At 42.8% G+C, this 15,992-nt stretch overlaps 1 protein-coding gene across 29 annotated transcripts in view; it reads left to right on the forward strand.

Moving 5' to 3' along the window:
- The window catches only part of LOC144591791 (receptor-type tyrosine-protein phosphatase delta-like), a 1,768,335-nt gene that overhangs the window by 1,333,338 nt on the left and 419,005 nt on the right, over positions 1-15,992 (forward strand). For 28 of the 29 annotated variants that reach the window (XM_078395814.1, XM_078395847.1, XM_078395838.1 and 25 more), the window contains one exon: positions 13,377-13,541. In XM_078395814.1, coding sequence (XP_078251940.1) covers positions 13,481-13,541 — 61 coding nt within the window. In that variant the 5' untranslated portion in view covers positions 13,377-13,480. Of the gene's footprint in view, positions 1-13,102; positions 13,217-13,376; positions 13,542-15,992 lie in introns of those variants that run through there. The other variant, XM_078395833.1, reaches the window with a different exon arrangement.

Below are 15,992 nucleotides of genomic sequence, written 5' to 3' on the forward strand. Positions count from 1 at the left end.
CTCAATCAGTACCCCGTTCCTGCCTTCTCCCCATACCCCCTGACTCCGTTATCCTTAAGAGCTCTATCTAGCTCTCTCTTGAATGCATTCAGAGAATTGGCCTCCACTGCCTTCTGAGGCAGTGAATTCCACAGATTTACAACTCTCTGACTGAAAAAGTTTTTCCTCATCTCCGTTCTAAATGGCCTACCCCTTAATCTTAAACTGTGGCCCTGGTTCTGGACTCCCCCAAAATTGGGAACATGTTTCCTGCCTCTAATGTGTCCAAGCCCTTGATAATCTTATATGTTTCGATAAGATCCCCTCTCATCCTTCTAAATTCCAGTGTATACAAGCCTTGTCTCTCCAGTCTTTCAACATATGACAGTCCCGCCATTCAATTCATAAGTGAGTGAGTTTGGGGGTTATTGAGGAGAATGTGAAGGGACTGCATTAGGATGAGTGTAAAGGAGGGCTTGATTGTTGGAACATACTCAGGTATTTATGTGCTCTCTGTCTCAATGATGGTGAATGAGAAGGAGAGCCTGCAGGAATAAGATGGCAGCAACTTGCTGTAACCTGCAATGATTAAAATGTGGTAATGGATGTTCGTTTGCCTTTGAGCTATGTGTTCAGCCCAAACTTTTAAACTATCGCCCAGTTGTCGATTAGAACTGCCATAAGTCACGCTCACTTTTTGTTGTTGTTAGAAGTTCCGTTGTGAAAGTCAGGAAAAAAAAGACTATTTTTGCTAAAGTACATCAACATATTGCAGTGAAATAGACTAACCTGTCCAAGCAGTAGTTGCATTGAAAATGGCTAACCATTGAGAGTTACCCTGAAATATGCTGACATGCATGAAGATATAATATTTGCCTGTCAAAATTAGACATTAGGCAAATTCAACAACTTAAAAAAACAATGAGAATAGTTTTGCTGGGGGTATCAGTCGGAAACCTGTGCAGCACTTCTCAAATGTTAAAAAAAACAGAGGATGAAAATAATATGTTGTCAACTTTGGTATGAAATCCAGGGGCAGACATTCTGAGCAGAAAGTTAATAGTTTAAAAATCCTGCCCGCCAGCAGTATTTAATTTTCAACTGGCAACTTTTCAGAACATGATTAATAATCAGAGTTGTTGTGTTTATTCATAATTAGGCTGTGAATAACATATGGACATTTCTAGGATTCATCAGGAATTTAGCTGATAAATACTGGGAATTCTGTTCTTGGCTGTAAGTAATGGAGAACAGAACCTTACAGCTCAGAAATTAAACACAATCCTCCCTTTTTCCTCTAATTAGGATTTTTTGATAAAATGCAAAATGATTTTGGGACTTGTGAGACTTTAATCCCCTACCTCAATGCTAATATTTTTGGAGCTCGTATATGACATTATTTTCAGTATGATCGAAACACATAAAAACCCTTTTTAATGCAAATATGTTTTGATAGAAACTGATAATAACAAATTCACTATTATCATTGTTATCAAACTCCACTAAAGATAACGACAATGTCTACAAGTATGTATTTTTCAGAGATTTTTCATTGTTCTACAAAATTGAGCCACGCGGATGTAAAACAAATCATATTATTTTTGTTAGCAATGGAGCGACAGTTATAAATTGGAACATTAGCTGGTGAATTATTTACACTGAGATTGGATTGAGAAGATAATCTATCGTGATTCTCAGTGGCTGAATTTCATTCTTCTTTAGAGGAAACGTAAATGTATCTACCGCTCAATTTTCCCTAGGGATAGTCGTAGAGCGAAGGAAGTGCACGTCTCCTGAATTGTTTTGGTATAGCTCCTAATGTCTGATTATAAAGAAACATTCATAGAAAAGTGCTGGAGTAACTCAGCAGGTCAGTGCAGCAAATCTGGAGAACATGGATAGGTGACATTTCAGGTCAAGACCTATCTTCAGACTAATTGTAGTGGGACCATAAGATGTAGGAGCAGAATTAGGCCATTCAGCCCATGGAGCCTAACATTCAATTGTGGCTGATCTATTTTTCCATCTCAACCTCCTTCTCCTGCTTTCTCCCCATGTCCTTTGACATCCTTACTAATCAAGAAGCAATCAATCTCCGTTTTTTAAATACCCAATGACTAGGACACAGATTCATGAACCTCTTTTCTTCGTTCTAAAGGTATGTCCGTTTATTCAGAGGCTGTGACCTTCGGTCCTAGACTCTCCCACGAACATCCTGGAAACATGGGGGGACAAAACTGGAAGAGATGTGGGGGCAGGTCAAACCCAGGCAAGCGATAGGTAGATGCAGGTGAGGGGGGTTTGTTTGGCAGATGGTTGGACAAAGGCAAGAGATGAACAGATAAAACTGAGATAAGGAGAGATGAGATGTGAAATATGAAGCCATAGCAAGAGATGTAGGTGGAAGGGACAGGGTTGTGGGTGAGGTGAGGCACAGGGAAGAGAGGGGTGAAAAGGGGGCAGGGGGTTGTTTGTTGGTTAGTTACCTAAGATTGGAGAATTCAATGTTTCCCACCTGGATGTGCATCCATTTCTCCAGCTCTCACCTCCCCCTCCCCCCATAACCCACCTACCACAATCAGAGCCTCAAGGCTTGGAAAATGAAAATAAGTGCTTTTTCGATAATACCTCATCCTTCTATGAATGTTTGCCTTTTCAAACACATAGCAAAAAACCTCTAGATAAACACAAAATGCTAGAGTTACTCAGCGGTCAGGCAGCATCTTTGGAGAACATAGAGAGGCAATGTTTCGGGTCGGAACCCTTCTTCAGGTTCTGACCTGGAACATTGCTTATCCATGCTCTCCAGAGATGCTGTCTGACCTGCTGAGTTACTCCAGCATTTTGTGTCTATCTTTGATAGAAACCAGCATCTGCAGTTCCTTGCTATTCCCCAAAATTGAGGTTTGTCTCAGCTGCATAAGGTCTTAAGGAATAGAAGTAGAATTAGGCAATTTGGTCCATCAAGTCTACTCCGCCATTCAATCATGGGTGATCTGTCTCTACCACCTAACCCCATGCTCCTGCCTTCTCCCCATAACCTCTGACACCTGTACTAATCAAGAATCTATTGATCCCTGCCTTAAATATCTCCACTAACGGCCTCCACAGCCTTCTGTGGCAAAGAATTCCACAGATTCACCACCCTCTGACTAAAGAAATTTCTCACCATCTCCTTCCTAAAAGAACGTCCTTTAATTCTGAGGCTATGACCTCTAGTCCTAAACTCTCCCACGAGAGGAAACATCCTCTCCACATCCACTCTAACCAAGCCTTTCACTATTCGCTGTTCACTGCATGAACTGACTGTACGTAGGGAAGTGACATGAAAGGTGACATGAATAAAGACATTGACATAATTGGGCTTGGCTGTGGTACTGCTTATGGTCGAGCAATAAACCAGCTGGCTATTGGAGTGTTGATCATGTGTGTGGTACAAGATTGAATGAATTGGCTAAAAGTGGCACTCTTGCTGTCTGTAATTTTAAACAATGTATTCAGAAGCTCGGTGCAAACAAACCAAATGTGCAAACATTTGAAAATAAATTGGATAAAATGCGTAAGTACCAATTGAACCTCATTAAACTAGGATGGAAGATAAACTGGATCGCTCTTTCACAGAGTCAGTGTGAATACAACAAGCCAAATGGTCCTTTTCTCCCCTGCTCTGAGAATTTATGTTTTCATTCCTGGAGCAGTTCCAAAGCACCGCAGTAAATGGTGGATTACCATTTACTTACATACACCATGCTGAACACAAAAAAAAAGAAAGAAGTTTAAAGAGGTCTTGTATGCTACTCGTGGTATCCTCATGCCTTGTCATCAATCAGCAATGTTGATTGAATGAAGAACCCCATAGTCAAAGCTGTCAAGAAGAAGTCATGTGGTATTTAAGCCTTAATCCCTCTGTCCTTGTTTGGTCAACAGAGGGATTCAAATTTTGGAAGTGTTGGAAGGTTGAGTCTGTGGGTGTAAGCCGATGTTTCATATCAAGAGCCTGCTTCTCGACTGATGCAGGGAGACGACCCAAAATGTCGCCCTTTGCCTCCACTGGTGCTACTTGACCCGCTGAGTTCTTCCAGCATTCTGTCTTTTGTTCCAAATTCTGGCATCTGCATTCCCCTTTTTCTTCACATTGAAACTGTTCCCTGACATCGAGCTGCATGAAAAGACGTGAAGTGTGCCCTCTGCGGTATTGAAGTAACTCGGCACAAAGGAGGTCTCGTCAAAACACAAGAAGCAGCAAATGGCATGGGAACGTTCAGATTAACGCATCAAGCTGAGGCCAAGTTAAACTGGTGAAAGGCACTTTTGCAGCAGTATCGAGTTATTTATTCAAGTAGAATAAACGGTTATTCAGCTTGGAGGAAGTCCATTGAAATCTTCAAATCATGTAGTGAACGATTGAATGGTGAAGCAAAAGGTGAGAGGGTTTTCTTCAGAAGGATGAAGTCGTGTGGCTGGAGTTGCCTCCCTTGAATGTAGATGCCGAGTGATTTCCTGTGACTATTCTTCTAGAACTCAGCACCATGGCACAGACTTGTTTGGCATTGAAATCCCCGAATGAAGAGCAACCATTGTAGCTGGGGAATGGTGCAGTGAGGGATGTCGGCCATCCTCAGAGAAAGGAACGAGAAATAAAAGGCAAAGAATATTGGAAAGAAGGAAAGACAGTTTGTGGAAATGAATGTTATGATGAATGTCTCCATGCCATGTAGGTGTCTGAGTGCAACCTTGTAAGTTATCAAAAAAGCTGTACCATTTGCAAGGTGCCAGTGATTTATTTTGCCAAGTATTGATTCTCCACATACCATGTCATCATTCACTCAATTGAAGTAAATAAATGTTTATTATTCTTCAGCTCGACTTCCATCTTTTCTGCCTAGTTTTAGACAGACCCAATAAATGTCATACTCTGAGATCACTGCACTTTATTACATGAAGTGTAAGAAAATAACTGCAGATGCTGGTACAAATCGAAGGTATTTATTTTCACAAAATGCTGGAGTAACACAGCAGGTCAGGCAGCATCTCAGGAGAGAAGGAATGGGTGACGTTTCGGGTCGAGACCCTTCTTCAGACTTTTCACAAAATGCTGGAGTAACTCAGCAGGTCAGGCAGCATCTCAGGAGAGAAGGAATGGGTGACGTTTCGGGTCTAATGGTGATTTGAAGGTTACATTTCTTTGGCTTAGTTTGAATTGATGGAACTGAGCAGAAGAAAGAAAGATAACTCGTGTTAAAGAAATTCCATTGCTCTTGTCTGTGCTTTAGCTGTTGGAATTTGTTTGCTCCGTTTTTTTGTCCCAGTTTTCCAGTGCTAGAAGGTATCAAGATGTTAAGATCTTTCCGGCATATTGGGGTGCACCATTGTAATAAGAAAGTAACCAATTCTAAGCTGTTCTTAGTTATTAAATGGCTCAATGCTTACAGCAATCTTTTGAAACATGTTCCATGCAATTTGAGTGATAGTCTATGCTTCTGAAAGCCAATCTCAAGATGTGCTGTAGTTGCTACTTTCTACCTCACTGGAGACTCTCAGACTATCTTGAAACAGACTTTACTGGACTTTATCATGCACTCAATTTTATTTCCTTTATCATGTGCCTGTATACTATGGATGGCTCGTTTGTCATCATGTATAGTCGTTCTGCTGACTGGTAAGCAAGCAACAAAAAGCTTTTCACTGTACCTCGGTACACGTGACAATAAACAAAACAAAACTGAATTAAACTACATTAAACTAAACTATTGACGATGGAATAATGTAGTTTCCGTAGCAATGTGAGACATGAAGGGGAATGAAGAAAGGCTGCAAGAGGATGTTGATAGGATGTAGATAGTGAATGGATGAAGACATGGAAATCTATTCCATTCTATCAGTTTCTTGATCTTTGCCCTTACATGTGTTTCTGAGATGGCTTCATTCTTCCTCCACTAAAGATTCCTCTCCTTTGTGATTGACGGAGCCCAAATTTCTGCACATACCACTTTCTCCTGCTTTCTACACTCTCCCAGTAACACTGTAGGCTCACTTTGTCAATCCCACCAGCTACCACTTTTGACAGCCCTTCCTCTGTCACTTCAGGTAATTCCTGTGGAATATCACCAAACACATCTCCACCCACACCTCTTTCAGCATCACAAAAGAGACCAATGTGGCATTCTGGCTCAATCTTCAATCAACTTTCAACACTGACTCTCCATCCCAGATACCTTCTTGCAAGTTAAGGAGATACATAGGGATTGGAGGGGGCAGAACCTCTCACAATATTTAAGAAACAGCCAAACAAACACGCAAACAGTGAACACACAGAGACTATGGACCAATTACTGGGAAATGGGAATCGTATAGATAAATATGGTCAGCATGAGGACGGTGGACGAAGGGCTCTTTCTGTGCACTATGACTCTATAATTATAACACCAACCCTTTCACTTCTGCCTTTTCCATCTTCCTAGCCCCCACACAATCCACCAGGAGAGACTGTGATTTACTTATTCTGCTTTCAATTGGGAACATGGTATTCGCCTCTCAAAGATGGTCCCCTCTTCCTGGAGAGCCATAATGCATAGGCGTGTCCCCATAAGTTCATTCACCCGACACATTTCAATGTTGTGACCCAGCCTCTTCCCTTGCCTTTTGCACAGTTCTGTTGAAGCTTAGTGCAACCTTGATGAACATCTGGAAGATTTGCAGTTGAAATTAAGCTCAGCAATTTCAGATCAAAACCACAGTTCCCATTATTCTTGAACAATTACAAATTCTGTAGATCCATTATTTATTTCTTCACTGTCCCTTTAGCATCCTCCTCTGCCTGTTTATCCATTTTGTGAATGCTTCTCTTCCCAACTTTTCTTCCCGTTGCTTATGGGCCTGTTGCATCTTTTCACAGGTCACCAAGCTGAATTCTCTGAACCATCTCTTTCTCTGGAGATGTTGGCTGTTGCGTATTCTACCAATGTTTCTTTTCGGGTATCCAGCATCCACAGTCTTTTGGCTTGAACTTAAGAAGTTTTATCTGATCAGTCAGCTGTGACTTTGTGACTAATTCCTCCTCCTCCTCAACCATTTCTTTGGATTCTATCAGATTTATTAGAATTTTTCAAATTCAGTTATAGAATGGATGGGAAAAGAACTGAGAGCCAGTGCGAGTAATCACCTGTTTAGTCAGCTTTATGGTTCTTTCAAACGAATGTGCTTTATAAGAAAGACTAATTCAATCAGTTTTTCAACTTATTCTTCTAGCATCAGCTATTATGCATAGCATCTCCCACAAACTTTCTTCGATTTTCTTTCACACAGTTTCACATGAAATATTCATCTTCTGCAGGTAGGTAGCACATTAATAACTCAGCTTTGGGAGAAAATGTATTCTCCATTGCCCTTTCTTATCTGGATCCAAATCTATCCGTGGCAAACAGAAGTGTTTCTGCTTGTAACGTGCAAGGTTTCTGGTTGAGGTGAATTTCTAACGGGCTAATCTGGGAAAAGAACAATATTGTCACCATAAGATAGATAGATGGCTGATGGTTCAGACTCAGTCAGAGTGTTGCACGACATCCAGCTGCCCAAGTTTGATCTTGGTACTTGAAATGGACACATTCTGTCCTTTGGACACATTCTGTCCAGAATGGACACATTCTGTCCAGAATGGACACATTCTGTCAGCAACAATATCTCCAACTTTGATGAGCATCAGTCACACTTGGAAGTGAAAGCATATTTTGCAGAGAAAGTTCCAATTTATTTCGCATCAACTCTGTTTCCATTGAAAAACTTTTAATTTTAATTTGAAATATAACCTGACAAAATATGTCAAGTGTTTTGCAGAAACAAGGAATTGCACATGCTGCTTTACCAAGGAAAGACACAAAATGTTGGCGTAACTCAACGGGTCAGGCAGAATCCCTGGAGAACACGAATAGGTGTTACGAAATGTCACCTATCCACGTTCTCTTGGGTTGTTGCCTGACCCACTGAGATCCTTCACCATTTTGTGTCTTAATGAGTGATTTGCAATTTGTTTCACTTGTTGTAACTCGTACCATCAAGACCCTCCCAGGCGATCTTGTGTGTCTCTGTCATTTTTGTTCATACAAAGCTGAATTTGATTTGTTGCAAACAACTCCAGTTATCCAAATTGGGAGTGCAGTGCTGTTAGTAACAAGGAGGAATATCACGTTTAAGCCTCTCCCCGGTAGTTTTCTTCAGAATTGTCATGGAGAGCCTTCAAGTGGGTGTGGTTTCTTGTTATTTTTCAAAGTCAGGGATGAGAAATAAGAAGACGAGACAAGGAGGTTTACACGTTGTGCTTATCAACGGAGCAGCTGTGGAGTTGGTCGGCATTTTCAAGTTGATGCCATCCATATAACCAGGCACCCATCCTGGTTCCTCCATAAAGCCTATCAGTGTACTTATTTTCTTGTGTCAGAAAATTCAGCATTTCCACGAGCTTTCTCTCGAAGGTGCGACAGAACGTTTTCTAATGGGATGAATCTCAACTTGGTTTGGCAACTGCTGTCACCCATTCCTTCTCTCCAGAGATGCTGCCTGTCCCACTGAGTTACTCCAGCATTTTGTGTCTACCCTGTAATCTTTTCTATCTTCTTGGAGACGATACAAGAGCTTGAGAGCACACTCGTCCAGACTTGAGAACAACTTCTTCCCCTCTGAAATCCAACTCCTGAACTGATAATTTCCGACAAACCACATTCCTGGACTCTACCTCATTTAGTTATTTTGTTACGGTACTTTTATATTATTTTGCACTGTGGTTTTCGGACTACAATCTTGCACCGTTCTGCAGTCTCGCAGTGTAGTATTCATTATTATATTTATCATCACTGTATGTATACTGTTTGCTCTGAGTTTCAAATGAACAAGGAATTTCATTGCACTCTGGTGCAGACTCATGTGTAATCTACAGCGCTACTGCGCAGGGTACCTGGCTGAACCAAGAGTAAAGCTGATCAAAATCTGCAGTAGATTTGCACCCTGCCCTCTTGATTGGTGGGAAGCGATGGAGCAGGAACATCAAGGGATGTGCTCAAAAGAGCCACATCACGTTTTTAGGTGGATGGAAGGATGAATTGTTTTACCACCAGAAAAGGGAGAAATTTCAGATCAGTCCCCATTTTGACTGATTGAGTGAAACTGGGTACATTTAAATCAAAGTTAGATGTTATGTAAGTAATAAAACAAAGTATAAACCCAAAATGATGGATATATAAAATCACTGTATTTTAAGTTTGACCTCCATGGAGAATATTTTTGAGGCATGCCAGATTTTAGCTCGAGTTTTAGACATGTGAATTTTAGCTCAGGCATTAGATTCTGCGATTTTGGGAATATTTCCTTTGGCCATTGTTCTTTGGCAGTCCCAACTCAGGAATGCACCTTCTGTTTTCTGAGAATAGGAAGGTAACCACTTTAAATTTAAGAGATACAGTGTGGAAACAGGCTCTTCAGCCCACTAGGTCCCAGCCGACCCGCGATCATCCCATACACACGTTCGATTCTACACACTGGGGTCAATTTACAGAAGCCAATTAACTTACAAACCCACATGTCTTTGGAGTGTGGGAGGAAACCGGAGCAGCCAGAAAAAACCCACACACTTACAGGGAGGACGTACAAAATCCATACAGACAGCACCCGTAGTCAGGATCGAAACCGGGCGCAATTCCACTGTGCTGCTCAACTTTTCAGTTGAACTTATTTTTTCTTAACTTTGTATTCATAAAGGATGGAGTGAAATTCTGTTGACAATGTTGTCAACGTGTAATCCCCAGAGGAACTTGCCATCTCCACCCTGACCCGACATTCAAATATAAACTAGTGAACATCTTTATTCGATGTTGCTGGACTTGAAAATCAAATGAATCATGCAGTTTTGCTCTGTTTCACATGGTATAAGTGTCAATGTCTGTTTCTTGGAGAACTTAAATTTTCTTGTGATTGTGCATGAAGCTGTTGTAGACTGCCTTGTTGCTTAAGTTAAATGTGATGTTTCAGTCAGCGCTGTGAGTAGGGATAGTGGGACCATGTCTCTGCACGACTTTGCTCATAGTTCTTTTGAACGCTTTCTGCCTCGCTGAGGCTCATGCTGTTTTAACCTGGGTGCTCCACAGTTCAAGTGTCTGAATAAGCTGGGGTCAGCTCAGAGAAGCAGGCCACCAGCATTGCTAGTAATCATCTGCAGTGCCTAATCCAAATTGTTAAGTGTTTTTCCAGCGGAACTCTGCAGACGCGGTGAAGGCTCTCTTCATCGATGCTGATTCAGCTGCAACATCACGATGGGAACTTCCCACCCAAATATTAAATCAAGGACCGACATGAAATGTCACCTACTTTTTTTCTTGGTTGTATAAAGATTCACCAGATATTGGGATACTGCAGAGGTAGGCAGAGATAGACAGAGGGAGTCTGAAGAAGCATTCCGATCCGAAACGTCACCTATTCTTTTTCACCAGAGATGCTGCCTGACCCGCTGAGTTACTTCAGCATTTTGTGTCCCTCCAGCATAAACCAGCATCTGCAGTTCCTTCATACACACCAGGATGTTGCTTAGTATAGAGGGTTGTAGTTATAAAGAAAAAACACATTGACTGGGTTTATTCTCACTGGAATGTAGGAGGCCTGATACATGTTTACAGAATTATGAGGAGCATAGATAGGATAGAAAGTCAAATCTTTATCCCAGGGTAAGAGAGGCCAGAACTAGAAGGCACAGGTTTAGGGTGAGAGGAGAAGAAAGGTACAGGAGGTCTGAGGTTAGGGTTGCCAACTTCCTCACTCCCAAATACGGGACAAGGTGACGTCACCGCCCGCACCCCTCATGACCTCACCCAGCCAGCGGCCACGTGCTCCCGCTCCACCAATGGCGGCCGCCCGGGCTGGGAGGCAGGTTGCTACGCAACCTCCATTAGGCAAACACATTCGGCCCCGCTTCCCGAACACACTCCGTTAGCCTACACTGTCAGGGCATACATCGGCCCCCAGGCCTACAGTGTCCGGGCCTACAGTGTCCGGGCTGACAGCGCCCCCTGGGCCTAATACGGGACAAGGGTGGTCCCTTACGGGACAAACAAATTTAGCACAAAGTACGGGATATCCTGGCAACCCTATCTGAGGGGCAGAGGGTATAGCCGATAGGGAAAGAGTTGCCAGAGGAAGCTGCAGACGTGAGTACAATGGCAATGATTAAAAGTCATTTAGATTGGTATATGGATGGGAAAGGTTGAGATGGGCATGGGCCGATTGATGGTCGAAGTGGATGGTGGGCCGAAAGGCCTGTTTGCAAGCTGTATCTAAATGCAGGCAAATGGGATTAGAATGGGTTAAAAAGGCCCTTTTCTGTGCTGTATGTTTGAAATAATTTCTTTTCACTTTTAACTTCTCTCTTTAGTTTCTCATTCCTCCTTATTCTAAACTCCATTCCTGCCATTCTGCCATTTTCTCATCCAATATCTCACTCTTCATCCAACCAAAGTTTTTTTTCACACAGAGTGGTGAATCTGTGGAATTCTCTGCCACAGAAGGTAGTTGAGGCCAGTTCATTGGCTATATTTAAGAGGGAGTTGGATGTGGCCCTTGTGGCTAACGGGATCAGGGGGTATGGAGAGAAGGCAGGGACGGGATACTGAGTTGGATGATCAGCCATGATCATATTGAATGGCGGTGCAGGCTCGAAGGGCCGAATGGCCTACTCCTGCACCTATTTTCTATGTTTCTATGTTTCTATTAACATCTGATGAGCATTTGACGGCTCTGGTCCTATACTCACTGGAGCCTAGAAGGATGAGGGGGGACCTCATTGAAACTTACCGAATATTGAAAGGCGTAGATGGAGTGAATGTTGGAGAGAATGTTTCCATTTGTGAGAGAGCCTAGATTCAGAGGGCACAGCATTAGAATAAAAGGGCATACTTTTAGAAAGGAGATCAGGAGGAATTACTTCAGCTGAAGGGTGGTGAATCTGTGGAATTCATTGCCACCGATGTCTGTGGAGGCCAAGTCATTGGGTATTTTTAAAGCGGATATTGACAGCGTCTTGATTAGTAAGGGTGCCAAAGGTTACGGGGAGAAGGTAGGAGAATGGGGTTGAGAAGGAAAGATACATCAGCCACGACTAAATTGCAGAGTCGACTTGATGGGCCGAATGGCCTAATTCTGCACCTGGGACTTATGAACTTTTGAAAATGAAACAACCATCCACTACTTAGTGTAGACGTACGTACTGTACTGTGGGGTCATGGCCATTTGTTTGGAATATTTCTGTTGAAACTTGTCCATTTATTTGCTCCAGTGAGAAAGCTGTAGCATTTTTTTTAAATCTGATTGTAAGAGTTTATATACCCAGCTCGCAAACATGCTTGGAAGGATCCTTTTGCACCTACAATGTGTAAAAAAATTTTTTTACTGTCAGTGCAACAGTGATCTGATCAGAGATAATTATATAATAATTCACTTGCAAACATTTTATTACCATTCTACTTTAGATAGGTGACAGGTCAATGATAACAGGCTGGCACATTTGCTGTGATATAGTGCCTCTGTTGTTAGCGCAATGTCAGCCGCGATTTCTGCCTCACATTTTACCCTGTTATTTAAGCAAAACGCCTTCATGCTGCTGAATCTTTGGAATACCATCTTGAAAATTGAGCGTGAAAAATGTATTTGTGTATTGGAGATGACAGGCCGGCGTAAAACGCACTCAGCATTGATTCTGGGACATGATATTGGTACGTCAATAACAGGAGCAACTCTCTGCTTGCTCTGTGTGGGAAGCTGGCACCAATTCAGGACCCCCCATCTGTGTATGATGCACACTGCCCTCCATAGTCTCCTCCCTCTTGCATGCGCTTTCCATGTCACCTGGATAAAATGCAACAGGACTGAGAACGTTAAGAGGCATCAGGCTATTGGGGTTTGCTGTTCAAGATGTGGATTGAGAGCAACAGAACAGGACTTCACCCGTCACTTACTATTCTGGTGTGATGCCTGGGGAGGCTGAAGAATACCCATGCCCACTCCTTGTGTGCTGGGTATTTACGTAATCGTAATTCATCTGTTCGCATTGGGGGATGTACAGCGAGATGAAAATGGAGTCCGGCTGATGAAATGGAATTCAAAACTCGATCAGGATATTGGCTTCTTATTGTTTCGTCTTTATTTTACACAATGCCTGCCTATGAGCTACAAGGATTCCTGCAGTGGAATGATGCTTTACCTGGTACAATGTCCTTTTATAAATTTGTTCTCTGGGCATGTTGGGCATTGCTGGCTATTGTGTTCAGATGAATGACCAGATTTAACTACCTCAAAGATGTCGCAGGATGTTGCAAAGAAAAAATGTCTAATTTTTGTTTCTCTTTATTTTTTGTGTTTTGCAGGTTCTGAACACGCATCGATAGTATCAGACTGCACTTACTTGCAGCAGCTTGTAAGACAGTGAGAACGAGGCTGGCAAAGACTGCTGGTGCCAAGCTGTCGGATAATGCATAAAATCAGGACACTGGTTGTGTTCCTGTGCTTCTTACTCCACGCTCATGCTGAAGGTAAGTCCAGGTTAGCCATTAAATTCACGCCCTTCTGCTGCTCCGGTCCTCCTGCACATTCTCATATTAAACATATCCAAAGGTTATAAAAGAATGTGTGTGGGGACGTACAAAACCAATCGTTGGATCTCTCACTGTCAATTTTCATACCTTTGCTCAGTTGGAAGTGGGACCAGCATCACAGTGCTAACTGCTGTGAACATTTTTGTTGTTTCTCATCACAGCCTTGTCTGTTTTCAGTTTCCACTCTGAGAGGGTGCGAATGAAGTTCCAGGTTCTGCACTCGCCCCCTTCAATCCTGGAAATCTGAAAGTTGAACAAGAGTGCAGGTTCACACCTGACTTTTGGTTCCTGTTTTTGCAAATGGAACACATCTTCGACTGCTCTGATGGAATGATGCAGAGATCTGACTGTGTAGTGCTATTTATTTCAGTGATCCGTGATTGGAAATGGGCTTTTCCCAGTGTGATATGTGATAATGACTATTTCTTGAGTAAAATGCAAAGTGTTGGAGTAACTCAAACAGGTCAGGCAACATCTCTGGACGACATACCGAGGCATTAAAAATTGACATCTAGAGCAGCGGATGCAATAGGTGAGGTTGGAGGAGGTGCAGGTGAACCTCTGTCTCACCTGGAAAGACTGTTTGGGTCCTTGGATGGAGTTGCGCCTTAACCAACCTGATCTCCCGGTGGCTGAGCACTTCAACTCCCCCTCCCACTCCTAGTCTGACCTTTCTGTCATGGGCCTCCTCCAGTGCCATAGTGAGGCCCACCGGAAATTGGAGGAACAGCACCTCATATTTCTCATGGGCAGCTTGTAGCCCAGCGGTATGAACATTGACTTCTCCAACTTTAGATAGTTCCTCTGTCCCTCTCTTCCCCTTCCCCTTCCCAGTTCTCCCTCTATCTTCCTGTCTCCACCTATATCCTTCCTTTGTCCCGCCCCCCCTGACATCAGTCTGAAGAAGGGTCTTGACCCGAAACGTTGCCCATTCCTTCTCTCCTGAGATGCTGCCTGACTTGCTGAGTTACTCCAGCATTTTGTGAATAAATACTCTGGACGACATGGTTAGGCGATGTTTTGAGTTGGGACTGTTCTTCAGACTGTAGTTGGGGGGAGAAAGCTGGTAAAGAGGTGGGGGTGGGACAAAGCCTGGCAAGTAATAGGTTGATATGGGTGAGAAGGGTTTGTATTCCCATCAACCTTCCCCCTGCCCCAAGCCGTGCGAGGAGCCAGTTTCCATTGATTATTTCTTGCTCGTTTCAATCCCGAACCTCCAGGGGTCACCTCCGTGACCCGTGACCGCACAATTTTCACCTCAGATGAGCATCGACTGACATTGTTCCTTGCACAGCTTTATCATTTTGTTTATTTACAGAAGGAGGCCATTCAGCCCACCAAGTCTTTGTGGGCTCCCAAGAGAATTCCCATTCCCATCAATCCCATTCCCATCTCCTTATCTTCCCTTTGGCCCTGTAATTACTTCTCGCTCACATACACACCCCCATCAATATCCCTTTTATTCCTCTACCACTAACCAGAACTAATGATAATTTGTAGTCCAATTAATTAATTTAGTTTAGGGATTCTGAGTGGAAACAGGCCCTTCGGCCCACTGAGTCCGTTCCGGCCACCGATCAGCCGTACATTAGTTCTATCCTACAGACCAGGGACAATTTACAAAGTCGCTTAACCTAAAAACCTGCACATCTTTGGAATGTGGGAGGAATCTGGTTCAGCCGGAGAAAACCCACGTAGTCAATGGAGAATATACAAACTCCATACAGTCAGCACTTGTAATCAAGATTAAACCTGGGTCTCTGGTGCTGTAAGGCAGCAACTACATCGCTGCACCACTTTACATCTTTAGACCCTCTGAGTGCTTCGATTTCCCCCCACATCCCATAGATGTGCAGGTCTGTAGGTTCATTGGCCTCTGTGAAATAAATATTGCTCCTAATGTGTAGGGAGTGGATAAGAAAGTGGTATAACATAGGACTAATGTGATTGGGTGATTGATGATCTGTGTGGACGGTGGGCCAAAGGGCCTATTTCCATGCCACATCTCTGAACTAAACTCAACTAAACTTCATCGATCTCATTGTTTGGAAGTCTGCTGGAGAATTATTTCTCAGATGTTTTCTCTTGTGTGGGGACATCTTGTAGAATAGGCCCCAGGTTGGAAATTACATCAGATGATTTGTCACCATGTTCCACATTGTGGTTTGGTACCTCAGCCCGACTGAGATTTTGTTGTGGTTTTACCTCTTTGCTTCTAACAGCATTAAATTTCACCTTAAAAGACTGCAGATCAGAGCAAGAGCAACAGAGTTCTTTTGCAACAATAAAGAAACTTGTTACCAGGATTCCTTTTTTCAAATCCCTCCCACCACTCCCTCCCGTTGACAGTGAGATTAATCTGAGAAACAAATAATTAACAATGTGGCT

The sequence above is a fragment of the Rhinoraja longicauda genome, chromosome 3 (genome assembly GCF_053455715.1).
Source record: "Rhinoraja longicauda isolate Sanriku21f chromosome 3, sRhiLon1.1, whole genome shotgun sequence".
Taxonomy (NCBI): domain Eukaryota; kingdom Metazoa; phylum Chordata; class Chondrichthyes; order Rajiformes; family Arhynchobatidae; genus Rhinoraja; species Rhinoraja longicauda.